Source organism: Monodon monoceros, unplaced genomic scaffold, assembly GCF_005190385.1.
Source record: "Monodon monoceros isolate NGI ecotype Baffin Bay Population unplaced genomic scaffold, NGI_Narwhal_1 Super_Scaffold_4, whole genome shotgun sequence".
Lineage (NCBI taxonomy): Eukaryota > Metazoa > Chordata > Mammalia > Artiodactyla > Monodontidae > Monodon > Monodon monoceros.
This window is the reverse complement of record NW_021703781.1, coordinates 23,819,438-23,845,461: the sequence shown is the minus strand read 5'-3', so window position 1 is coordinate 23,845,461 and position 26,024 is coordinate 23,819,438. Positions and strand designations below refer to the sequence as shown.

At 46.2% G+C, this 26,024-nt stretch overlaps 1 protein-coding gene across 3 annotated transcripts; it reads right to left on the bottom strand.

Moving 5' to 3' along the window:
* Positions 1-29: 29 nt before the first annotated feature.
* On the bottom strand, positions 30-25,366 carry SEC24C (SEC24 homolog C, COPII coat complex component). 3 transcript variants are annotated; one of them, XM_029245464.1, is made up of 23 exons: positions 25,306-25,366; positions 23,352-23,551; positions 20,533-20,668; positions 11,764-11,939; positions 11,180-11,554; positions 10,733-10,869; positions 7,751-7,862; positions 7,394-7,521; positions 6,073-6,211; positions 5,752-5,867; positions 5,449-5,573; positions 5,096-5,287; positions 4,797-4,890; positions 4,465-4,581; positions 3,941-4,111; positions 3,341-3,437; positions 3,106-3,251; positions 2,744-2,882; positions 2,473-2,591; positions 2,196-2,375; positions 1,743-1,934; positions 1,418-1,507; positions 30-1,273 (listed from the first exon to the last, which is right to left on the bottom strand). In XM_029245464.1, exons 2-23 carry the CDS (start codon positions 23,521-23,523, stop codon positions 1,133-1,135), a joined length of 3,294 nt encoding a protein of 1,097 aa, XP_029101297.1. In that variant the 5' UTR covers positions 23,524-23,551; positions 25,306-25,366; the 3' UTR covers positions 30-1,132. The 3 variants fall into 3 exon arrangements, with proteins under 3 accessions (XP_029101297.1, XP_029101298.1, XP_029101299.1); XM_029245465.1 differs by lacking the exons at positions 20,533-20,668; positions 23,352-23,551; positions 25,306-25,366 and having other exon boundaries at positions 872-1,273; positions 11,180-11,408; positions 11,507-11,554; positions 11,764-11,921; XM_029245466.1 differs by lacking the exons at positions 20,533-20,668; positions 23,352-23,551; positions 25,306-25,366 and having other exon boundaries at positions 872-1,273; positions 11,180-11,656; positions 11,764-11,779.
* Positions 25,367-26,024: the final 658 nt, after the last annotated feature.

The window sequence follows — 26,024 nt, the reverse complement described above, 5'->3', positions numbered from 1 at the left end:
GTGATACGTCGCAGATAAAACGGAGGCTGCTGGTTACATCTTAATTTATTTTATTTCTTTACAAATTAAAGATGCATTGAAAAATAAACCAACGAAGAGAAATGAGAGGTCCAGAGCAGGGGCGTCCTGGGCTGGGGGCAGGCAAGCCTGGCCACCATCAAGCCTAGCCCTTGTCCTGCCCCAGCTAGGTGGGGTTGGAAGATAACTGTCAGCCACTCTGTCAGTACGAAAGCCTGAGTGGTGTCCTAGCAGGAAAGACTAGCCACCTCTGCCTCTCTCTCCAACAACCTCCAGCTTGGAGAGCAGTGCTTCCAGCGGGAGCTCAGAGTGGGATACGGGCTGGCTCTGTGAGGTATTGCAAGTCGATGGCCAGGCTCCCTACAGAACCATCCAGTGTTGGGGCCTCTCCAGCTGGAAAGGAGACTGATACCGCTACCAGGTCTTAATATAATTTGCAACTCTGTTCCCAGGCTCGTTCATTTCTGATTACGTGCCTCTATTCACCAAGTGATCACCAATCATTTCAGGAGAGAGAAAGATCAGTGGAAGAGAGCAAGAAAGCTAATCAACCACCCTCAGTCACTCTGAGTTGGCTGTTGACTTCCAGGCCCAAGAAGACCGACCACTTTTCTCTCTACCATCTATGGTCTATACCCCAGCTCTTGTGCACCTGTAAGTATGTTTATCCCTAATATAGGAAGTTGTTGATGACAATGAGCTGACTTCGCAGCCCCTCCCCCTGTAATACCCTGGGATCCTCACTCCTTCCTGTCTGCCCTTCTCTTCTTGGAGGCTGGTCCAAAGGGACACATAATATTATCAGGGTCTGGGTGGCTCCAAATCCCCCAACACCAAATCATATACAGTGAACTGAGAAACTACATTCATTACGACAGGATTAGCAGGAAAATGGTAAAGTGAGGGGACAGGGGCACCTTCCAACAGCAGGACATGACAGAGTGGTAGGATACTTGAGCCCAGAAAGAAGGTGTCTCCTTATACCTCCCCCTCCCCCCAAAGAGACTGAGGTCAGCTTAAATGACTTATAATATATGGAACTGTCCCAATTTCTCTGCTGTCCTGGGGTACTTTCTGGAAGCTGGCCTGGACCCTATGCTGTTTACCACATGCTCTAGCTCAGTAGCTGCCGAATCTCCTTGTGCATATGACAGAGAAAGTCCACATAGGATGCTCCGCCGCTCAGGCTCTTGTCTTCCACCAGGAAGTGTTTGAACAGTGTCTCCAGCTTGTCCTCTTGTTTCACCACAATAAGCTACGGCCAGAACACAGGGTCATGAGGCAGGGCTAAAGGGAATTAAACATGCCCTAAAATCCCATTATCTAGTCACTTACTCCCCATCCCCCTTCCCAGTGAGGACTTGACAAGGTAAGAAATCCAGGTTCGGATCAGTGTTACCTTCATGTACCGCGATCTCTGTGCCCTCAAACTGTCAATGAGGCCTTGCACCTTCTTGGACAGTAGATTATCCAGAACTGGCAGAACACTCTGGAACACAAAATTCATTTATCCTTATGGTAAGGTATGCTGAATCCAGAAGTGAAGATGGGACAGCACAGATTTATGCATTATCTGAAATATGGAAGCCTGTGAAGAATGACAGCACCCTCCCTCTCTAAGTGTACCCTGCTATTTAAGGGAATGAGCACACTTTTCTTGGCTCCTAACTCATATCACAGAGTCTACTTCCACACCCACATTCTCCTTGACTCCCTGCCCTCACCAAGCCACTGGTGATCTGACTGAAGGAGGAGACACCGAAGAGGCTCTGGACAACACCCTGTTGGACACTTGCTCCCACCCAGAGGAAGAGGTTGAGCCCATTCTCCAGCAAATATATATCCCCGTTGCTTAGACGCTCTTCAGATGCTCGAACTGCTGGTGGTTCAGTGGTATTCTCAATGGGAGACTTTGTCTAGACAAAAGGAAGGGGGCAAACGGTTACCAAGGACCATAAGACTCGTTTGCCCACCCACACCCCCATCCTTCATCCCCATACACAAGAAATTTCAGAAAGCTAAGCACCTGAGTAACTCTCAGTATGAAATTATTACATCAGATAAGATAGGTAAAATATTCATGAGTGTCAGACACAGATAATATTAATCCTTCCCTTCCTCCTCCTATGATGTCCCTTTCTCACTACAATGTCTCACACTCCAGCACTCAGTCGCACCAACGGTAGGAGCCGAGGATAGAAGAAGACATTGGTCTCAGCCACATCCATGGAGGTAACCAGCTGTCGGACGTAGGCCCGGTCATCAGTAGTGACTTCAGCTCCAGGCTGCAGGACATCACTCTTCAATACACAGTTCAGGTAAACTGGGAGTAGCTTCATGCACTCAGGAAGGATCAACTAAGGGGGTTATCGAAACAAAGTCAATAATCATGAGAAATCCCTCCCAATGCAAAAATGTATCCCAACAACTCCTCCACCAATATGCTTTCCCTACCTGTCCTGCAGAGGAGGGGCTGGCACAGTTCTTTCTGTAACAGGCCAAGATCTGGGCACACTGAGTGATAAGAGTGTCACGAACAGTCTTCACAGGGCTGCTCAGGACCCCCCGGTATGCTGGATGGGAAAGGGAGACAGCACAGTCACTGGTCAGCCACTCCATCACATGTGCCTTCCCACCATCACACCCACTCAGGAATGCTGAATTGTTGACCATCCTGGACCTTTCTCTTAGCCCCAATCCCACCCTGCCCTGCCTCTGCCCTCACCAAACTTGGCCATGTAGTTGATGAGCGTGTCAGTCTCACAGTTTCGATACAGATCAGCCAGCTGAGTGCAGCAGTTGAGGGCCAGGTTGTGGATGCGGAGCCGTCGCTGCCCTGCACAGCTGGTGTAGAGCAGGGCACACTAGGGGAAGCGAGAAAGGGGGAATTCACACCCCTCCCTCAGCATAGCCCTTGGAAAACTGCCTCTGCTATATTATTAAACTAGAAGACAGACAGGAGCCATCCCTTCTCCAGTCTCTTCTAGTCTTCTCTACCCATCCCTCACCCGCTTCCCTACAGCCTATTTATATCCAGTGAAATGACCGCGGACACTCCTTCCCCAACCCCTGCCTCCTGTCCCCTACCTGCAGGAGGGCTCCATTCTCTTCATTGAGCCGATCGTCATGCTTGAACTCCACAGTCACCGTCTTGTCCCCATCCAGCCCAGCCAGCTCCACATCTGTTGTGTTGTTCATGTAGAAAGCCCCAAAGAAATCTACAGCACGGATACCTGAGGCCACATGGACAGCGCTAAAGGTATGACAGGTGCCTCCCTCCAGACTGAGCCCCCCCACCTGCTCTTCTCCAACTAGGACTGACCAGTGCTTGTCCGGACCCGCATCACAGCATCAAAGCCAACGACCTTCTGTACATCCCGACGCAGGTCACTCAGGAACCGTTCCTGGTCATTTTCCACCTGCATCCCCCCAGGCTCAGAGTCACATCACTGACTACATATAAACAATCTCCCTGCACCCCCTCCACTCTACAAGCCTGCAGAATCATAACGACAGTAACAGTGAAGATAATGATGTTGATGATAATGATAGCTTTTAAGCACTTATTACATATTACATGCCAGGTATCCCATTAAGTGCCTTACATATAATTACTTAATCCTGATGACAAATCCTAATTAATAACTATAAAAATCCCATTTTGTAGATGAAGAAACAAAGGAGAGAATAATTAAGTAATTTATCCTAGGTCACACAGCTGGTAAATAGTAGGGCCAGAATATCAACCCAGGACTGATTCCAAGCCCCGTGCTCCTGACTGCCACACTCTCTTCTGTACACTGTGCAGTCTTCTCCTCCAACGCTATTCCTATTAATGAGTCAGCAGCTAAGGGGCCACTCCACATGCAGGCAGGCATTCCCAGTCCTGCTTCCACCTGCCACCCAGAGTCCCATGCCGTACCTGAAAGCAAGCGTATTTATAGACAGAGCCACCAGTGAGCTGGGGTACAACAGAGAGCGTGGCCACATCCACATACTGGTTAGGGAAGAGGAAGAGGTCTACGCAGCAGCCTTGGGCCACACACTCTTTGGCCAGGGTCTGATAGGCACCTGTCTGAGGCTGGAACAGAGTCTGGGGAAGAACAGAAAAAAATGTTCAAAGATCCCAGTTCCACCCTGCTTGAGAACTGTATATGCTGTATATGTAATGTGGGATATTCAAGGACATGTAAGACTTCAGATCTACCTCTCAGTTTGCAATAGTAACAGAACAGTCTCTTAAAAAAAAAAAAAGTCTACCAAGGGCTTTGGGATGGGGTAGAGGTGTGGGAGCAGTGGAGAAGGTTGGCAGTCATGGATGTGACATGTGAAAGGGCAGAGGATCCAGTCCCAGTTCCCCTCAAGAAAGTTAAGAGTACTGCATTGTGAATAGACAGCATGTTCCTCTGTAATAGAAAGTCCTCCCCGCAGCTCCCAGTCCCATACCTTCTCCTTGTCTGTGTTGATCAACTTCCTGTCGTCTCTGTTCTTCAGTTTCCCTGGGGCCTCTGCAATGGGCAGGGAGGTGTGGAACAGAAAGAGCTTCCCTGCACACTCAGCAGCCTAGAAAAGAAGAGAGATCTACTTGTCCATTCTTTCCTTTATTCATCCATTATTCATTCATCCCTTCCCTCGTCATTTACTCAGTGCCAACTGTGTCAGACAAGCTGACTCACTACACAGCCATCAATCACTGAAGATACAGAGGTTGTTTCCTAGGGGGTAAAATGGTCAGAAGACAGTGTTGCAGAGGTGGCTGCCAGGGACTCGAGCCTTACCTTCAGAGCCTCCATCCCAGCCTGGATAACTGGGGCAAATACTGTCTCTGTCTCCCTTGTGTCTGCAAACATTTCTGGAATCTGATCCAATAAGCTGAAGAGATAGGTGATAGGAGGCAATCAAAATTGCTATCCAAATTTCAAATCCCTCAATTCCCTGAAGAGTCATCTGGCCCCCAGACTCTGAGAACTCCTGAGGCACAGCCTCTGTCCATCTGCTGAACCCTCTGCTCAACTCTCTGGCTTTCTGTGGTTGTATCCACCCCACCCCTGCTTTACCCCCACAGTCTGACTCCTACCTGGTGATGACTGCTTGAGACTCATTGACATTGACCAGGAAGCCATCCAGCAGTGGCACAAACATGTCACCCACATCAGATACAACCATCATTTGTGGCTGGGCCAATGAGCTCTTCACATTGTAGAAGTGGAGCACCTTATTATAGGTGACAAAGCCAACGCGGATTGCTGACTCTTCTGCCCTGCCCTCCCTGTAGAAGGTGACATTGTTACCCACGGTTGCCACCTTCTCCACCACCCAACTTCATGACATCAGGATCCATGATGTGCTGAGTTAACCCAGCCACCCACCCCTAAGCCCCCTCCCCAGGCATCATTATCCAAAGGAAGCACCTTGGCTCCTAACTCTCACCTAGGCAGGAAGTCTAACAATGACTTGAGCTCCTCACAGAGGAGCCTAACAAGACCACTCCTGATGGCATTGTAGGAGACGTCAATCATGAAGATGAAGGCAGGAGGGCTGGGGAACTTATTGTTCTGCAAAGGAAGGAAATGTTGGCGGCGGGGGTGGGAGAGGGGTATTAGTAAGCAGGTCAGTTGACTAGAGAGAAGTCAACACCAAAGGGGACAATGACGGGGTGAGGGAAATGACCACAGCAAGTCTTAGCTGTCTCATTGTCCACCCACTGCTGCTCCCCACGCTACCTTCCCTCACCTTGCAGTAATCTACAGTGGCCAAGAATTCATAAGAACCCAGGGACAGCTCAGGACGGTCATAAGCATCCACACGTTTGCCGGTATGATCCAGATGTTGAAAATACTGGGGGGGAACTGTGGGGAGTAGGGCAGAGTGTTACTCAAAGGTCCACGCTCAATCTTAGTTGGGTCCTGGCTGAGCTCACTCTATTGCCCCACATCCCCACAGGCGCCTTATTTCCCCAACTCCTGAACCAACGGACCCTCATCTATCTAACTAGAAAGAGAACAATGAAGATGCAATCCAGATCCCCCCCAACCCCAGCCTCTGTGAACATACCATCGTTGATACAGCTGCAAAAGCAGCACTGGAAGCGCCTCCCTCCCTCAACGAACTGCATGAAAGGGCACATGTATGCTTTGCAGCGATTGCAGCGCAAAGGGCCAGATTCCCCGTGGTCGACAACATACGGTGAAGCCTAAAGAGCAAAGAGGAGGGGCTCAGACATAGAGGGAAGCTACAGCAGGGAGCTATATGTGGCAACAGATGAGGAGGAACAACCTGGAGGAAGAAGGGCATGGCTCAGATACTCTGCCTGGGGAGGGAGCAGAGAGAAGGGGAACGAGGACAAATGTCTAATGTCTCTAAGGAATGTCCCTAAGAGTCTAAATTCTATAGTCCCCTCTCCTTACTCCTCATCTCTAGAATTTCACTTCTTCTGGAAAGAGAAGAGCAACTGTGGAACTGGCCCAAACAAGCCAGGGGCTGACATGGATGTATGAGGAGAAAACCAGAGATTACCCAGGATTCTCATTTCTGGCCCAATCTTCAATCCCCTTCACTCCTGCTCTAGGATCTTGACTCCTACCTCCTTTCCCAACAAAGTATCTATGACATTTGTCCTCTCCAATCCCTGGATTTCTGTGAGCCTACTGATGCCCAGGCAGATGTCACCCTACAGATAAGAGACCAGCAGCCAAGTGTCCAACCATCTCCACTGAGACCCAGGAAAAAAGAAAGAGAAAAACACAGAACAAGACAGAGAAGCAGGATGTAAAGTGAGCCGTGAGTATCCAGTTATAGAGAAATCCACCCCAAGTTCATTAAGCTAGGCATGAATATGAGGGTATCCTACCAAGGCCTGACAGAGCAGCTGCCAAGCTCTCTCTCTTTCAATGCTGATTCCAGGTATTGGGGTGACAGATCATGGCCCAAACCAGGTAAGAGAAGGACTACTGGATCCTAATCTACCTTTTTCCTTAATATGCTGTCCTAACATCTCGACTTACCTGGGATGACAGGACAGCATACAAGAAAAAACAGAAGGATGTGCTTCTAATCATCTGGAGATGACCATGCTATGAGAGGTTCCTGCAACCAGCTGTCTTCTCCCCTACAAGTTGGCCTTGACTCTTTCCATAATGTGTTTCCCCTGTGGACTCTGCTCCCATCCAGCAATTTCTTGGGCTTTTACTCTCATCCCTACCACCCCTTCAGGCATGGGCCCTGTGATAGAAAGCTATTGAAGATATTCGCCCCTCCCGCCCAACCAAGACTTCTTCCATTGTGACTGCCAGAATCACATCTAGGAAGAAGTCTCACTCCCCAATCCGTCTCCCTTCCTCCCTTTCATTATACTCTAGTCCCTTCCCTGACTCACCTCTTCTGGGGGCAGCCTTGCCAGCGGCTTGATGACAGCTGCTAGGGGCACCTGAGCCTGCTTAGCCATGTCAGATGTGCAAGGGATATTATAGGATGTGCATCGGATGTATCGGGGACTTGCATTCCCTGAAGAGGAGGTAGAAAAGCTGAGTCAGATCACAGAATCACTCCAGACACTGGCTCTCCATTGCCAATCCACCCCATCATCCCAACAAATGCTAGAGCTGATGGTGGCTTTTTCCCCCTAGAGACCAATGAGGGATTGGTCTCTGATTAAAGACTGACAAAGCCCCATCCATAAGCTGATAATGCTGGAGAAAAAGTCCCCGCAGGGAGTAATTAATGCCCTTCTCACCTTGGTCTTTCACGAGGAAGTTGGTGGTGACTAAGGGTGGCACCTGGCCCCGCACTCCAGTAACAAATGGCTCTGAACCCCGGTTGTTCCTGTCATCCTCAATAACCTGAATCTGTAGGGAAGAGGTGAAATGAATGAAGTGACAGATGAAAAGGGAGTAGCAGGTTGCAGAGAGCCAGGAGAAAGAAACACTGGAGCTGCAGCACAGAAACTAATAATTTGCCAAGGAACACGCCTCATGCACCAGGCCTGCTCTCCTTTAGGAGATCATATAAAATGCTGTAATACCAATCTTCCACTCCACAGTCAGCAGCAACATGCTGGACAGGCAACATTGAGAAAGGGCTTCTTTATGAATCGCCCTGATCCCAATAAATGGTGATCACCCTGTTATAATACCTACTCCAGGAAAGCTCCAGCTCTTATCACAAGCCTGCAAACATGATCAGATTCCACTTCCCTCCCCCATCAAGCCTCTGCCTCCCCTTCTCTTCCCAAGACACATTCTGAATCAGAGCAGGGGAACAGACAACGGTAACCATGTAAAAATGAAATCTACCTGGAATGACTCTACACTCAATGAAAGTAGAAGGGACAGGGTGAGGAGAGGATTACACAGCAGGAAATGATCAGGTAAGGTGAGGAAGCAGATGCTGCCTTATTTTCAGGTAAGCATCAGTGTGTAAATATGGGAGAAGAGGATATTATAGCCCAATCCTCAGTCCCCCACATTTTGACAGACCCAGCAAAGGAAAAAAAAAGATTTTGCAAAGCTGGTGATCAGACCTTCATGCAGGCTGATAACCTTTGGTCAGTTACTTCAAGATGGGTTTGGTAAAACCAGAAAAAGTAAAGGGAGAATAAGACTCTGTATCCCATAGCAGAAAGAGTTGAAGCTTAGAAATATATCAGAGTCAAACAGACTCTCTAGATGAGAAAGTGGCCCACACTTTCCCAAACCAGCTGACCCCTCCCCGTAAGAAATGAGTTTCCCAAATTTGTACATTAGTAGCCACCTACCCACATGTTTCTCTACAACAAGCAGTAGACAAATCAAACCCAAAAGGGAAAGATCTACTGTTCAGTTTTTGTTTTTTTTTTTTTTTTTTTGCGGTACGCGGGCCTCTCCCTGTTGTGGCCTCTCCCGTTGCGGAGCACAGGCTCCGGACACGCAGGCTCAGCAGCCATGGCTCACGGGCCCAGCCGCTCCGTGGCACGTGGGATCTTCCCGGACCGGGGCACGAACCCGTGTCCCCTGCATTGAGCAGGTGGACTCTCAACCACTGCGCCACCAGGGAAGCCCCTACTGTTCAGTTTTGTCCTGTTCCATCCTATATCACATGCAGGCTCCTGGAGGAGCCAGCAGGACTAAAACCAAAGCTTAATATGCCATCTGACCCCACCCTTCGATCCTGACCTTCTACCATCCCATACTTAAAGGCACTGCTAACAGCTTGCTACTTCTTCATTATATGGTGACTCGAGGCATGCACATCCTTCTAGCTTGTAAAAGCAAGGGTCTAGAAGGACTAAGGGAAGAGGATGCGGAGGGATGGACATGGTGGATGAGGTGAAGATGAGGTCACAGGCATGCATGGGTGACATTAACACAGGGATGACACACACACACACACACACACCCTGCACTTACTGGACTAGGAATGGCATCAGGGTCTATTCTGTGTCTGGTTTTCTGCTGAGGAGGCAGCTCATTGAGTTGCTTTTAGTGTTTTAATAATAAAGGCAGCAGGGGAATACAGGGAGGGAGACAAAAGAACAAGAAGCAGATGTTACTTCTCTCAGCCCTGATGAGTTAGACATGAACAGCTAACTCATGGAGTTAGCTCATACTAACTCCATGGAGCCCAGCTCATACTGCTGAAATCAGGCCCCCCCCTAGATCAGAAATTCCAAATGTTTCTGGGCCAAAAAAGAGCCTTTAATGGCTCAGGCTATGATGTAGAAAGATAAGGAAGGGGGCAAATAGGAGGCAAGAGGGGTTATACGGAGGGGCTGAATGGGAGAAATTTTAAGAAGGAAGAAGAGGGATGTTCCTTCCAAAAGGCCAAGCCTCCCATGTAAGAACTATTCTTATGCTGAAAGAAGCCTCACATCCAACCAGACTCTCCTTCTTACTAAAGGAGGGAGAAGGAAAGAGGGACTGCTTAATCCTCTAGAGTCCTCCTTTGCCAACTGGGTCCCTCACCATGATAGTTCCCCAAAGGAAGAGGGAAGAGAACAGAATGGAATATGACAATGGCTAAGCATGGTGAGGTAATTGACATAGCAAATGTTGCAGACAGAACTATAAAGTGGCCTCCACTTGGGAATACAGTACCAGCCTCTATTCTGTGTATGATGAGGAAGGCCTGAGTATTCTGATGGCTCTAAGGGTGAGATTCACCCTCTTCCTGGGAGAAGCAACTTCCCCACATCACCCTTGAAATTGTAGATCACTATTCCCCATCCACACAGCAGCAGGCTAACAAACAAAAGTATTGGAGGCTTCCTCCTAAAACACTATCCAAATAAGGGCAGAGAGAATCCAGAGAGGCTTTCCTTTTCTTACCACCTAACACCAGAGAATTTCCACCAGCTCTACCCGTTAAGAAGACTGCTATCCTACTAGATCTAAGAGGACAAGACGTGGACCCACCCACTACTCCACAGAAGAGCAGAGGTTACCGTGCTCTGTCCAGCAGTGGCAGAATGCAGCACTCAACCCAGAGCTCTACTGATACTGCTGATCACTCCTGGTTTCCCTTCCTTTCCTGCCCAGCTATGAAGTAAAAGTGCCCCCAAAAGACTTCTGGGACTTCAAGTTCTAGTTAAAGAGTCAAAAATTACATCTAGGTTCTACACCTACAAGATGATGAACGAAAAGGAAAATCAGAAAAGGCTAGGCAAACATCTCTTCTAGGTTGACTCACTTATCTGGCAGCCACAAGCACCTTCCCCAGGACCACATAAGTATCTACTTACAGGGCTCGGGATGGCATCAGGGTCCAGGCGCTTAGCAGGCAATGGTTGAGGAGGCCCAGGCTGACTTCCAAAAGCGGCTGCTCCTGGGTAGGGACTTCCATAATTGGACTGAGGGCCCCGGGTTGGTCCAAAGGAACCTAAGAGACAAGGACACAAGGTTGATGAACAAATTATTCCTTCTTTATCTCTTCTTAAGGCCTCACGGAAATTACTAGACTCCTATAAATGTAGAATTGAGAGGTACAGTAATGACCATTCAGAGAAAGCCCACACTATCTGAACTAAGAGAAAAAAAAATCTTACAAACCCCAGATCCTAGTAATAATACCCTGAAGCTGTCTATCTAGTTCACCACTTAGCAAGCAATACTAAAAGCAAATAAAAACAACAAAAACACGTGAACTGCTAAAGCCTTTGGCTCCTAGGTAGACCTTGGGAAAAACTCACCATTTTGTTGCAGCTGATAGCCTGGCTGCTGGGAGGAGTGCATAGGTGGTAGTGGTGGTCCTGGGGGCCCAGTCATTTGGGTGCCAGGGGGCAGAGCTTGAGGAGCAGGTGAGGACACGTGGTTGGGCTGGCTCACTGGGGGCCCCCCAAAACTCTGTCCAGGCAAGAGAGGACCAGTCATCGAAGGCATCCGAGGACCCCCTGAAGCTGGGGGTGTGAAGCTGGAGGCCTGTAGTGGGACAGATCGCTGGGGAGGCTGGGTCCCAGGATGACCCTGGGCCTGGCCAAGGGGAGGAGCTTGGCCCTGAGGATAGGAGCCATACAGACCAGAGTTAGGGAAACTTCCTGAGGCTGAGGCCAGCGATGTTGGTGGGCCTGAGAAGTAGAAGAAGTAGAGTCAGAACCCCAGTCATTCTGCCTCCTTGTTCAGTAAATCACTTTCCTTTCCACATGAGGGGCAGGAATGACTTCTCCCATCTGCTGGGGCTCAGAAGCACAAGAAATAAAAGGGATTCAGGTATAGCCCCAGAGTCTGATGCTTCTAAAAAGAAGGGGACAGTATTTCTGTGGTCACAGCTACTCACCATAGCCTAGCCCTGAAGGTGGAGAGGCTGGGGCCACAGTACCACTGATCTGCATTCCGGCCAGCTGAGCCGTCACCTGTGCACTTGTTGGGGGAGGGCCATAGGGCTGAAGCACAGCTGGCTGGCTGACCACAGGGGCCAATATGGCTGACCCAAATGGCTGATACCCAGGGAGCCTGCGAAGAGAAGGAAGGCAGAGGTTTCTAGTGGGCTGAGATACCCTTCAAAGTTGGCAGGAGCTCCACATCATATAGGAAACTATATTGTTTTACAGCATCTTACTCTCATCTGGGCTCTTATATGGCTTCACATTTTTATATATTTGTGAATAAATTACATTCCTCATGATCTACACTGTGATTATTCATGGCAAACCTTGTTTTCCATTAGGTTCACTCCAAAAACATGTGTTGAACACCCTCAGATCAGAGTATTATTTACTCTGCTAGTTAGATTATCACCTCCTCTGCCTTAATCCTTTGTTGACAAACCACCTCAGTTCTGTAATCTGAAGCACTGAAGGAGTCGAAGGGAAGGTGCACAGAAGCATTAACACAACAGGAGCTTAATAATGTGGGCTCAAACAAATGCAGTTTGATTGTTTAACTTTTAAACCAAAGTATCACTTAATCCTGGGAAAGATGTTAGAAATATCCTTAAGATTAGAAGAGCAGGTCAGCTAAGTCTGGCATTCTATGCTAAGCAGAAAGATGATGCTAACTCTACCAGAGTTAAGGACTAGACAAACAGGACATAAACCAGGTAGCCTTCTAGCTGGGTCTATCTAGCAAAGCCTCGTTACTTGGATAACTGTCTTGGATACTCCCATGGTATCAGATGGCATATTAAAATATAAATTCAAAATCATTCCAATATCATTGTATACCAACTAGCAATTGCAACAGTGTTTTACAGTAATGTTACTGCAGAAATCTATAACATAGATTATTATACATAACAAGCTCTTTCTGGGATTTCAAGAATGAATCAAATTCTTCACAATGGTAGCCTGTTAAACTGAAATTCTGATTTATCCTTCCTGCTTATTTTGTCTCTACTAAATAACTAGAACTTTATTATGTTTGGTCAGCTTCTACTAGTTCTGCAGTTTCACACTTTTCATTTGTTCATTTAACTAGTATTTTCTGGGCAATATGCTAGTGAAACTTACCTCCCTAAGCTCTTTGTTGGGCTTTGCATTTTTTGTCTTCCATAGCAACAAACATACTGTTAGCCCCATGGCAGATGCTCATAAATCCTTGTCAAAATAATTATATTCCATGGTACTACTCTATTAACATGGATAATACTCTCCACTAACCCGTGGTATTCTATCACATACCATAGTAACAATAAACCAACACCTTATCTGTACATAGCTTTATAATTTACAAAGCATCTCTAAGTGCTTTATTTAATTCTCACAGCAAATTAATGAGGGAAACAGAGCAGATAGAAAACTAAGACACTAAGGGTATAAGTAGCAGACTATTCTAGAACTAGAACCCAGACACAATTCTTAGTCCAATGTATCAATACTTTACTTTTTAATTGTGAAATATAACATAAATAGAAAAAAATGCATAAAACATATACGTACTGCTGAATAATACAAAAACCCATGTAACCAAAAAGCAATTCAAAAAATAGAATACACCAAAGGCCCAGTGTGCCTCTCCTCCATCACAGCCCTCTCCTTTCTCCCAAAGATAACTACTTTCCCAACTTCTTGATAATTGTTCCCTTATCTTTAAAACAATATAATTCAGCTATGTCAGGTTTTTAAACTTTTGTAAACAGAATCACATCGTACATACTCTGAGTTTGCTTCTTTTGTTCAACCATGTTTATGAATTCATCTATGCTGTCGCATTTAGCATTCTCTTTCATCACTAAATATTATTCCACTAAATAAATATGCCATGATTTACTTAAGCATTTTACTACAGATGGATATTGGGGGTTTTCCAATTTTTGGATATTATCAATAATGTTGCTATATTCAATCATATATTCAACTTGTTTATACACACATGAGTTTTTTCTAAGGCATATAGCTATGAGTGAAATTACTGGTTTATATGATATGCATATCTTTAATTTTAACAGATAATTCCAAGTTATTTTCCCATAGTAGTTGTACTAATTTGCATCTGACCACCAGTGGATGAGAGTTCCTGATACTCCATATGCTCAGCAATAATTAGTACTGTCAGACTTTTTAATTTTGCCAATCTGATGGATACACAGGAGTATCTTGTTGTGTGTTTTTTAAAATAAATTGATTAATTAATTTATTTATTCATTTTTGGCTGTGTTGGGTCTTTGTTGCTGCGCGTGGGCTTTCTCTAGTTGCAGCAAGCGGGGACTACTCTTCGTTGCGGTGCGTGGGCTTCCCATTGCGGTGGCTTCTCTTGTTGCAGAGCACGGGCTCTAGGCGCAGGCTTCAGTAGTTGTGGCTTGTGGGCTCTAGAGCGCAGGCTCAGTAGTTGTGGCGCACGGGCTTAGTTGCTCTGCCCTTAAACTTAAGCCCGCAGGTTCTCAAGATAATAATTTCTACCCTCTCCACTGGTAGCCACAGTGTCAACTTACCACTCTGATTTTCAGTTCCCACTTTGTCTCTGGCACTTGAGGATTTCACTTTCTTTCTTTTAAGCTTGATTATGTATTTGAAAAAAAAAATTGTTTCTATTTCCTCTCCCCTTTCTAGATGTTTGTGGCAGAAGGGTTTTAGGTTACATTAACCTACTTACCAGCTGAAATTCTTTCACCTGCCTTCATGTCTCCACTGGAACTACATCTGTCAATAATGTCGAACCTTGCCAAACCCAACAGTCAATTCTTCGTCTACATCTCACCCTTCAGCAGCAAATGACACAGCTGATTATTCTCTTGACTTCCTAAAATACTTTCTTCACCTAGTTTCAGGATGCTACTCTGTCATGGCTAATCTCCTACCTCACTACTGCTCTTTCTCAGTGTGTTTGTTTGTTTTATTTGGCTGTGCCAGGTCTTCAGTTGTGGCATATGGGATCTTTAGCTGCAGCATGAGGGCTCTTAGTTCCCTGACCAGGGATCGAACCCAGGCTCCTGCATTGGGAGCATGGAGTCTTAACCGCTGGACCACCAGGGAAGTCCCTCATTGTGTTTTTGTTTGCTTGTTTGTTTGTTTGTTTTGCGGTACGCGGGCCTCTCACTGTTGTGGCCTCTCCCGCTGCGGAGCACAGGCTCCGGACGCATAGGCTCAGTGGCCATGGCTCACGGGCCCAGCTGCTCCGTGGCATGTGGGATCCTCCCGGACGGGGGCACAAACCCACGTCCCCTGCATCGGCAGGCGGACTCTCAACCACTGCGCCACCAGGGAAGCCCCTTCATTGTGTTTTGATAGCTCCTCCTCTGACTGCCTTTTTTTTTTTTTAAATAAATTTATTTATTCATTTATTTCTTTTTGGCTGCGTTGGGTCTTCGTTGCTGTACGTGGGCGAGCAGGGGCTACTCTTCGTGGCAGGCTTCTCATCGTAGTGGCTTCTCTTTGTTGCGGAGCACGGACTCTAGGAGCACGTGCTTCAGTAGTTGCAGCACCTGGGCTCAGTAGTTGTGGCTTGGAGGTTCTAGAGCGCAGGCTCAGTAGTTGTGGCACACGGGCTTAGATGCTCTGCAGCATGTGGGATCTTCCGGGACCAGGGCTCGAACCTGTGTCCCCTGCATTGGCAGGCAGATTCTTAACCACTGCACCACCAGGGAAGTCCCTCTGACTGCCTTTTACATGTTGGTAAGCTCCAAGGTTCAGTCCTCACCTCTACTATTTACTCTCAATGCTCACTTTCTAAGTGATTTCATTTAGTCCCATGGCTTTAAATAATGTCTCTATACTGAAGACTCCCCAGTTTGTATCTCCAGTCCTGACATTATTCCTTAGCTGCAGATCCATATACAACTGCCTATTCAGCATCTCTACTTGGTAGCTGGTAGCTTTCTTAAACCTATAATGTACAAAATAAAACCCTTCATTTCACCCCCCAAATCTGCTCCTTCTCAAATATTCTTCATCCCAGTAAATAGCACTATTTACCAAATTGTTTAAGTCAAAAGGTTAAAAGACATCCAGAATTCCTCTTTCTCTCTTAACTCACATCTAATCCTACCGACTCTACCTTCAAAATATATCCCAAATCTGACTGCTTCTTACCACCTCTACCACTACCATCCTAAACCAAGCCAAGATCATCCCTTACCTGAACTACCGGCAATAACCTCCTCATAGGATTCCCTACTTCTACTCTTGAATTCGGCAAAGTGACCTCTTTTTTATTTTATTTATTTATTTATTTTTGTGGTATGCGGGCCTCCCACTGTTGTGGCCTCTCCCGTTGCGGAGCACAGGCTCCGGACGCGCAGGCTCAGCAGCCATGGCTCACGGGCCCAGCCGCTCCGCGGCACGTGGGATCCTCCCAGACCAGGGCATGAACCCGTGTCCCCTGCATCGGCAGGCAGACTCTCAACCACTTGCGCCACCAGGGAAGCCCGTGACCTCTTTTTTAAAATAAATATATTTGTTTTAATTATTAGAGAATGAGGAGAGCACAAGCAAAATTTTAAAAAAGTAATGTTTTTACTAATCACATTTGTGATAGTATTAGTATTGTTATACTGAGATTGTTGTGTATAATAAGGGATAAAATAAATGAGAAATTGTAGGATATTCCAATATTCAAATTCCATCATCCCCACAGTCTTGAGAATCAAGACTCCTGGTATGGAAGAAAAGAGATACAGATATAATGAAGAGGTTAAGTAAAGGTTCTGTAGTCTTGAATTTGAACTGAAAGTACATATTTAAACTAATGAGGTATTGTAACTTTAATATATGTAGGTATGTATTTCTTAGCTATGTCCACTGAAGAGGCCTAGGAAGTGACCAATCAGGCAGCAATGAACATTCCTAGTGCCCAGGTTATAGTCACAAAATAACATTTCTCACCAAAAAAATAAAGGATTTCTTGGAAAAATGGGTAATTCCTGGTCTAGAATATAAATGTACAAAATAAGCCTGAAACATCTCATTAGACCTAAAGATTACTAGGGTCATGTCAAAAGGACTCAGGAATCAACTTGAAGAGGCGCGCATTGGTCAAAGACAGGACACTTTATACTCCAACAATGATGATAGTTGCAGTGATTTGAAACCCATCAAATATGTTTAAAACTATAATTCATAATGATATTAAAAATAAGAGTTGGTCACCTTGTACATAACAGAGAACCAACTCATTTCCCTATAGACTAGGAAATAAAGGTAAAGAATCAAGCATTTATTCTACATGAATTGCACAACCTGTAACCAAATAACAGATGACAAGAACTGTCTAAAATGGTATTCAAACAAATAAATGAGGAAAACAAAAGAATTAGAGTATCACCATTTTGTAAACCCAGTGAATTAACATACATATGCATAAACAACTAGTAACATCATAAAAAGAAAGATATCAAGATACTATGTGTGGGGCTTCCCTGGTGGCGCAGTGGTTCAGAGTCCGCCTGCCAATGCAGGGGACGTTGGTTCATGCCCTGGTCCAGGAAGATCCCACATGCCGCGGAGCGGCTGGGCCTGTGAGCCATGGCCGCTGAGCCTGTGCATCCAGAGCCTATGCTCCGCAATGGTGCGCAGGCTTCCCTGGTGGCACAGTGGTTAAGAATCCGCCTGCCAATGCAGGGGACATGGGTTCGAGCCCTGGTCCGGGAAGATCCCACATGCCGCAGAGCAACTAAGCCTGTGCGCCAAAACTACTGAGCTTGCGCTCTAGAGCCCGTGAGCTACAACTACTGAAGCCCGCGCACCTTGAGCCCGTGCTCCACAACAAGAGAAGCCACCGCAATGAGAAGCCCGCGCACTGCAACAAAGAGCAGCCCCCTCTCGCCGCAACTAGAGAAGGCCCGTGTGCAGCAATGAAGACCCAATGCAGCTAAAAATAAATAAATAAATTTATATTTAAAAAAAAGATATTATGTGCCTTCAAAGTCTTGCTCCATCCTATCCACAGGGATCAAATCTGGATCCAGTCTTTGGATTCAGCTGCCAATTTGCAGGAAATACAAAGGAAAAAGGAAAATACTGAACTGCAACATGAATATACAACCCAGATAATCCAGGCTGTGGGAAGCTCTTCAGGTCAATTAGCTTGGAGTCCTCAACAGATAAACAGTAAGAAAAAGAAAGAGATAAAAAGGGAACCTATGGACTTAAAAGACACATCAAGTTGTTTTTTCTTAATAGGTAAAACTAAACTGTGGTGTCTAGGGATGTACCTTTGGATGTAAACTATTTTAAAAAAACACAAGAAAGTCGCTACTATAAAAGTTAGGATAGGGCTTCCTTGGTGGCGCAGTGGTTGAGAGTCCGCCTGCCAACGCAGGGGACACGGGTTCGTGCCCCAGTCCGGGAAGATCCCACATGCCGCGGAGCAGCTAGGCCCGTGAGCCATGGCTGCTGAGCCTGCGTGTCCGGAGCCTGTGCTCTGCAACGGGAGAGGCCACAACAGTGAGAGGCCTGCATACTGCAAAAAAAAAAAAGTTAGGATAGGGAAGGGAATTCCCTGGTGGTCCAGTAGTTAGGGCTCCACACTTCCACTGTAGGGGGCATGCGTTCGAATCCTGGCTGGGGAACCAGGATCCCGTGTGGCCAAAAAAAAAAAAAGTTAGGATAATGGTTACCTATAGGGGGAGGGAGAGAGCGATGATTGAACTGGAACACATGGAAGGGGTTTTAGGGGGGTGTGGCAGAGTTCTAATTCTTGATCTGGGTTGTAATCACTTTATGAAAATTTACCAAGCCATACCTTTGTTTTGTATGGTTTTTGTGTATGTGTTTTACATTACAATGAAAAGATCCATCACATAAGTGAACAAACAAATAAATGGGGAACATGTTACTCTCCAGCTTAAAACTCTCCAATGGCTTCCCACTGCAACTAAAATCAAATTTAAACTTCTAACTACGGCTTAGAAAGCATTACATGATATGGTTCCTGCCTATGTACCTACTTTATCTCCTCCGCTCTCCTCTAGACACACTGGCATTCTTGCTCTTCTTCACATCAACCAAATTAATTTCTCTACCAGGGCCTTTGCACCATTGTTCCGTCTATCTAAGACACTCATCCCCCAGATCTCTGGGTACCTCCCTTCATCATTTCACTGTGGTTTCAAACATCACTTCAGAGAGGCTTTCCTTGGCCAATGTATTTAAAACAGCTTCCTACCTCCTCACTACTCATTCTCAATATCCTTATTCTGTTTTATTTCTTTTTTTTTTTTTTTTTTGCGGTACGCAGGCCTCTCACTGTTGTAGCCTCTCCCGTTGCGGAACACAGTCTCCGGACGTGCAGGCTCAGCGGCCATGGCTCACAGGCCCAGCCGCTCCGCGGCATGTGGGATCTTCCCGGATCGGGGCACGAATCCGTGTCCCCTGCATCGGCAGGCGGACTATCAACCACTGCGCCACCAGGGAATCCCTGTTTTATTTCTTATTTACATTTGACTACTTGTTATCTTCTGTGTACTCCATGAGACTATAAGCTCACGAGGGCAGAGACTTGATCTGTTTGATAATGCTTTATCTCCAACCTCTAGAACAACGTCTGACACATAGTAGTACAAAATAAATATTTTTAAGTGGATGAATGAACTAATGAATTCCCTATACTGCTTCTCAGAGTTTTCCAACACAGAGGGTTAGGGAGAGTTTCCTAGGCTCTTTCTCTGGGCTTACATTCAATGTTAAAAATGTATATTCTGGACACCTAATAAAAATGTCACTAAGTGACTCTTCCACTACCACATACCCTATGCGTAGTTATACTTTATTCTTTGTTTACCAAAAAACAAACAGCATTCCAACAGAGATGACTGCCCTCCTTTCATGGACTTCCATGCAAAGACAAGGGTTTACTGAGTCAAGCACCACCAAAGTTTTCATCATTTATGTAGTTTTCCTTTGAGTATCTTTCCTTTCATAACTGGTCACACCCAAACTTAACCAATAAGTCCTACTAAGTGCCTGATCTAAAGGAAAAGGAAAAGGGAAGTCAGAAGAGACATAAATAATCCTGAGGTTCTTTTCTCCTGTTTTTCCCGTAGGGTAAGCTCAGAAGGACCATAACAATGATTATAGATATGTCTAGTCAAGGAAAAAACCCAAGTTCACAAAAATAGAAAGAATATGAAAAAAACCCAGGTACTTAGATGGGTCAATAATCCATAGGGTGGACATTAGCAGCACCTGTAACCTGCAAAAATGAGAACAAAATACAAAAAGATGAAGGGAAGAGGAAAAGGGATGTAAGAGAAAAGCAAAGAAAAAAAAAAGAAAAGTAAACAGGCCCTCACACATTCCTAATTCTTCCAGTCTCATCAGACCAATTTTAGGTTGAGCCAAATACATACCTCTGAATGGACTTGAGGACACGGCGAGGAGGAAGGGTAAGCTGGGACGAAGTGAGAGAGTGGCATGGACATATATACACTACCAAATGTAAAATAGATAGCTAGTGGGAAGCAGCCGCATAGCACAGGGAGATCAGCTCGGTGCTTTGTGACCACCTAGAGGGATGGGATAGGGAAGGTGGGAGGGAGAGGCAAGAGGGAGGAGATAATGGGGATATATGTATATGTATAGCTGATTCACTTTGTTGTACAGCAGAAACTAACACACCACTGTAAAGCAATTATACTCCAACAAAGATGTTTAAAAAAAAAACAAATACGTACCTCTGCATCTGAACAGTGGAGCTTGGCCCATTCTGTACATCTCCTTGTCCAAACTGGCCATATGCAGTCTGGCCACAAGGGCCCTGTGCTGTCGAGGCTGGAGGTGCCCCTGAAGAAGGTGGGGCTCTTGAAACACCTGAGGGTAAAGAAGAGAAACTAAGCAATTGGGAAATAACTTTCTCCTCCACCCTGAGCAAGGAATGCAAAGCAAGAATCAATAAGCTCAGACCAATAAGCTCAGACCTTTACTGCAATATCACAAGCATAATACCATAGCTTGGTAATGAAAAGGACACCATCAACATGCAACTCCAGCTACAGGAGATTCTGAACATGGATGCCCAGCTAGAGAGCCTCTACTCTCCTAGACAGGTATACTACAGGTGAAGCTGTAGCCAGAGCCACAAAAATGTAGGGCCTTCCTATGATCACCATACACTCTCACTCAATCCAGGACAGTCTAACGTTCTTACCCTAGACAAAACGTCAACTCTTTTAAGGAAAAGATCTGGGGCTTCCCTGGTGGCACAGTGGTTAAGAATCCGCCTGCCAATGCAGGGGACACAGGTTCGAGCCCTGATCCAGGATGATCCCACATGCCGTGAAGCAACTAAGCCCGTGAGCCACAACTACTGAGCCTGAGCTCTAGAGCCCTCAAGCCACAACTACTGAAGCCCATGCGCCTAGAGCCCGTGCTCTGCAACAAAAGAAGCCACCGCAATGAGAAGCCCGCGCACTGCAATGAAGAGTAGCCCCCGCTCACCGCAACTAGAGAAAGCCCGAGCGCAGCAACAAAGACCCAACACAGCAAAAAATAAATAAATAAATAAAATTTTTTTTAAAAAAGGAAAGGATCCCACTCCAGAACTCAGAAACTTAGAGCATACTTGAGAAAGGTGGCACAGAAGGTGACCAAGTAACATTCTAAACTAGGTTGTAAAGAAAGGCACCTCTTAGAAAGACTATTCGGGACATCCCTGGTGGTCCAGTGGGTAAGACTCTGTGCTCCCAATGCAGGGGGCCTGGGTTTGATCCCTATTCGGGGAACTAGATCCCACATGCATGCCGCAACTAAGAGTCCGCATGCCACAACTAAACATGCCACAATGAAGATCCTGCATGCCGCAACTAAGACACGGCGCAGCCAAAATAAATAAATAAATATTAGGAAGACTATTCTGCCAACCTCTTCTTCATATATTCTACTCATCCTACGCATCTTCTTTTCAGCCATTTCTAAGTGTTGGCACTCCCAATAGCACATGGCTCAGGAAAGTATTCCCACGGGTTGGAGAATTTATTCCTGCCCAACTGTTCAGTCAGGACAGGTCACCTGCCCTCCAATTACTGCTGTCACTATGTCGTCACAAAAGCTGTACTCCATCCTTTCTGCTCATCAGAGCTGCCATCAAAGCTACTTCTACTCCCCCCAAGCATCCTTCCCACATGAGATGCAGGAAGAAAGCAATTAGTTACTTGGCATATCACTTTGGAAATATTGCTGATCGCTGTTCAAACTATTGTTTTTTTGTTTTTCTTTTGCTCTGCCCCCAGTAGAGATTAGACACTATAGAACCTGCCTACAGGAATATGATTAATCTGAACCTGCTCACTAGCCATCAAAGAACCAGATATGTTTTCCTCTCAATAACAGAGCTTCCTCTTGGGGCAATGCCAAACTCCATCTTGATAAGCCAGGACTTGATAGATCAGAGGTGGACTCTGTCCAGCCAAAGTCCCAACCCAGAGTAAGGCTCTCCAAAGCCCTGAGACCTAATCTCACCACTTCGCAATTTTTTTTTCCAAAGTCATAATTAAAATGGTCATAACTTCAATCATTTCCCAAATCTTACCTATGCCTCCTTGGTGCCTTCTTTTTCCCATATCCCTTTATGGAATTTACTGTTTTAAAAAGCATAAAGCATTTGGTATACCTAAGTCCTTAGCTAGCCTAACCAAAGATCAAATGTCAACCATTTTCTAAAAAACTCCTACGAATAATATAATCTGTAGATTACCAGCTGCTCTTCATGAAAAAGTAACGTAAAAGCCAAACACTGATCCTAAGGCAGCACCAGATTGGTTTCCTCTTATTTCCCTGATATTAGACAATATCTAAGAAGCCAAAGAAACTCAAACAAAGGAAGAGGAATGATATCAGCAGAAAGATATGAGAGGCACCAAAAATCAGGCACACAAACATCACACTTTTCATCCATGAACTAGTTCCCCAAGTCCCAGAGTCATTTATAGATAGAACTATGAGTCCGATGAGAGGCCTTATCAATATACATGAGAAACAAGTGATTTCAGAGAGACTTTAGGTCAACAGAAACAATTAATCCTAGTCACAGGCTCTGGACGAGCTGCGACCACAACCCTTCCATCCAGCTGTGAACAATGCAGCCAGGTGAGGCTGCACAGGGTGACACTCACAGGAGGTGAACTGCCATTGAACCTGGAAGATGTGCTCCCACTAGATGTCTTAAGGCAGAGACACAGTCACCTTATAAAAAAACAGGGAAAGGTGGGAATTCCCTGGCAGTCCAGTGGTTAGGACTCGGCACTTTCACTGCTGTGGCCTGGTTTCGATCCCTGGTCAGGGAGTTAAGATCCTGCAAGCTGCGTGATGCGGCCAAAAGGGAAAAAAAAAACAGGGAAGGGCAGACTGCCCACAGGACTCTCAGTGACCAAGAGCCAGATTCATGTTCCTCAATCCCAGTCACCACAACCTTTTAGGCAGCTTAGGTAGGGCAATACAACCCAACCTGAAGACTACTAATTCCCCTCCTCAGCTCAAAGGAAGCTTGGAAACATACCTGGGGGAGGGGTTTGCTGATAGCCTGGTACTGGGCCATTGTAGGCTCCATAGGAAGTGGGGGCAGTTGTGGACCCTGGTTGCCCACCATAGCTGGATTGATGATGCCCTAGGTAGACAGGCTGGGGCTGCCCAAACGGCGGCACAGGTGGAGCTGACTGGTTAACGTTCATTATGAGAGCATCCCCGACTTGGTTTCACCTATTAGATGAGAGAGAAGAGAGAAATTAGTCAAAATCAGTTTTCTAAAGAGAGAGCACTATTCACAGTAGGAAGTAGAAATAGAAAAGGACTGACCTTATCAGGCAGTGATCAGCCTAATCATTCTCACACTACTACAGGATCTTTGTAATTTTCTTCCCCAGACAGCAGACAGACTGCCTCCTCAAAGTAAGGATTTTGTTACTCTGAACCCTATGCTTTGTCACTGCCAAGAGGGTATAAATTTCAACCTCAGATAGGCCCATTGGAATGGAGCAGCAGCCTCCATTCCCCAGTGGTATGATTTCTAGTGTCTAGTCATACAAGAAGTCCTGCCACTGATAAACTATTGTGATATTACAGGTAAATGAAACAATGCTCCCACTTTCCATTCATTCACTCTAGCATCCATTCATTCCACAAAATTGAATACCCTCTAGTGTGCTAGTCATTTTTAATCACCCAGACTACATGTCTAAAACAGATTGGCTAAATTCCCTCCCCCTCAAAAGACAAATTTTAGAGTAACCGGTTAGAAAAATGACATTCTTTGGCTAAACTGCAGTAAATCAAGTGCTACACCATCCCCAGTCTTCCCACCAAAAAAGTGTATGGACCTTAGAACTGAAGTATTAAAATCACTAAATGTAAAGGACAGCTCAAAACTCTAGCAAGGTATCAGATTAAAACTGAGTGCAGGCCTGGCACAAAAACTTCTTACAATAACCTAGGGAAACAGTTCAAAGATCAGTGGCAAAGTTAGATTTCATGGAAAAAGATCATTCACCTTATCCTTCTAGCAGAGGGGACTATAAGTATTCCAAATCCCAATGCACTTCTCCAACTCTCCTGTTTCTGCTCTTATATGCTTGTAATGAATCTAGGCCACCACCAAAATTATTACAATCTTGCCCAGCAACAAAGGAATAAATTGGAGAGCCTTTCCAAGGTCCTTCCAAGAACAGGACTATCTGATCACATCTACTCTTCATAGCCTGATCATTCCAACTATCCTATAGACAGAAGGGACCCAGGAAGCATAAGAGCTCACAGCTACTGCAATGGAACAATGGGCCTCTCCCCTTTGCTAGGTAGGGCCATCTTGACTACAGAAAAGCTGAGCTGCTCTTGGACTAGAACTCTTTAAATTCAAAGCCATCTCAGGAGCTGTTCTTCCAAATCCTAAACCTCACACAGGTCACTACATTAAGCTTGACAGATGTCCTCCTACTCTTATTTTCCTAAAGTCAGTGTGGGGGTGGGGATGGTAGGAAAGGAGCGTCTTCTCGAGGAAATAATCCCCTCAAACACACCCAAGAGTTTGGAGTCAGGCTCAAGTTTCAACTCCACTCTGGGTGGACAGTCGAGGGTGACAACCCAGGAGGCGGGGCAAGCTTCCTAGAACTCTGAAAGTAGTCGAGCTGTGGAGGCTGGGAGCGCCGGGGATCAAGACCGAGAAGCCAAGCCAGCTTCTCGGGCCGCGATGAGAGAGACTTCCACTAAGTAGGAGATCGAGCGTCTTGCGCCCTTCAACAGGCTCAGGGCAGGAAGCGGGAGCCGGAATCTGGGCCGGGAGAAGAGAAGGGAGGGTCTAGGACTGATTCTGGATTGTGGATGCATGAGGTGAGGGTCTCTCCCCGGGCCCCGACCCCGGGCCCCTCCCTTCCTTCTCAGACAGGACCCCGATCTGGCCAGTGATACCCCGGCCTGTCCTCTGCTTTGCTACCCACCAACCTCCCGAAGCCACTCCTCACCCGGCTCCAGATCCAGGTTCGACTTCGTTCCTAACGTCAAGGCTCCCAGGCTCCACTTCCGGTTCCGAGGGGGGCCGGCGCGTCGCCCCCGGAAGTTCCACCCCCACGCTCCAAGGCCACTCCTTCTGCCACGTCGGCAGTAAGCACGCGCCGAGGAACCCGGATGCCGCACATGCGCTACTTTCCCCTCTCGTCATGGCCGCCCCCTAGGGGCTCCGCAGTTTTTTATGCATTTCCGTTTTTGTTTTTGTTTTTGTTTTGCCCAGATGTCCTGGTAACCTTATGGTCCCACCAGCTGAGATGTGATTGAACTATGTTTAGTAACTCTCCTTCCTATGACATATTAGAAACCTCTGATTTAGAGTCCTGTAGCGATTTCCTGCTGATCCCTGGCCCCATTGATTTCCGTCTTGGAGGTTCTCACCCATGACCTTTGCCGGTCTTGAGATTTGCGGAGCGGAACGTACAATTTTTTTAAAATATAATTATTCTGATGTAATATATCTTTTTAAAATTTATTTATTTTGGCTGACCCATGGGGCTTGCAGGGTCTTAGTTCCCTGACCAGGGATCCAACCCATGCACCGGGCAGTGAAAGTGCAGAGCCCTAACCATTGGACCACCAGGGAATTCCCTTAGAACCCTGTAACGTTGAAGGGCACTAATTCTGCTTTCTGGGGTCATGTGTTCAAGTTCTGGCTCTACAGTTCCCTAGCTAG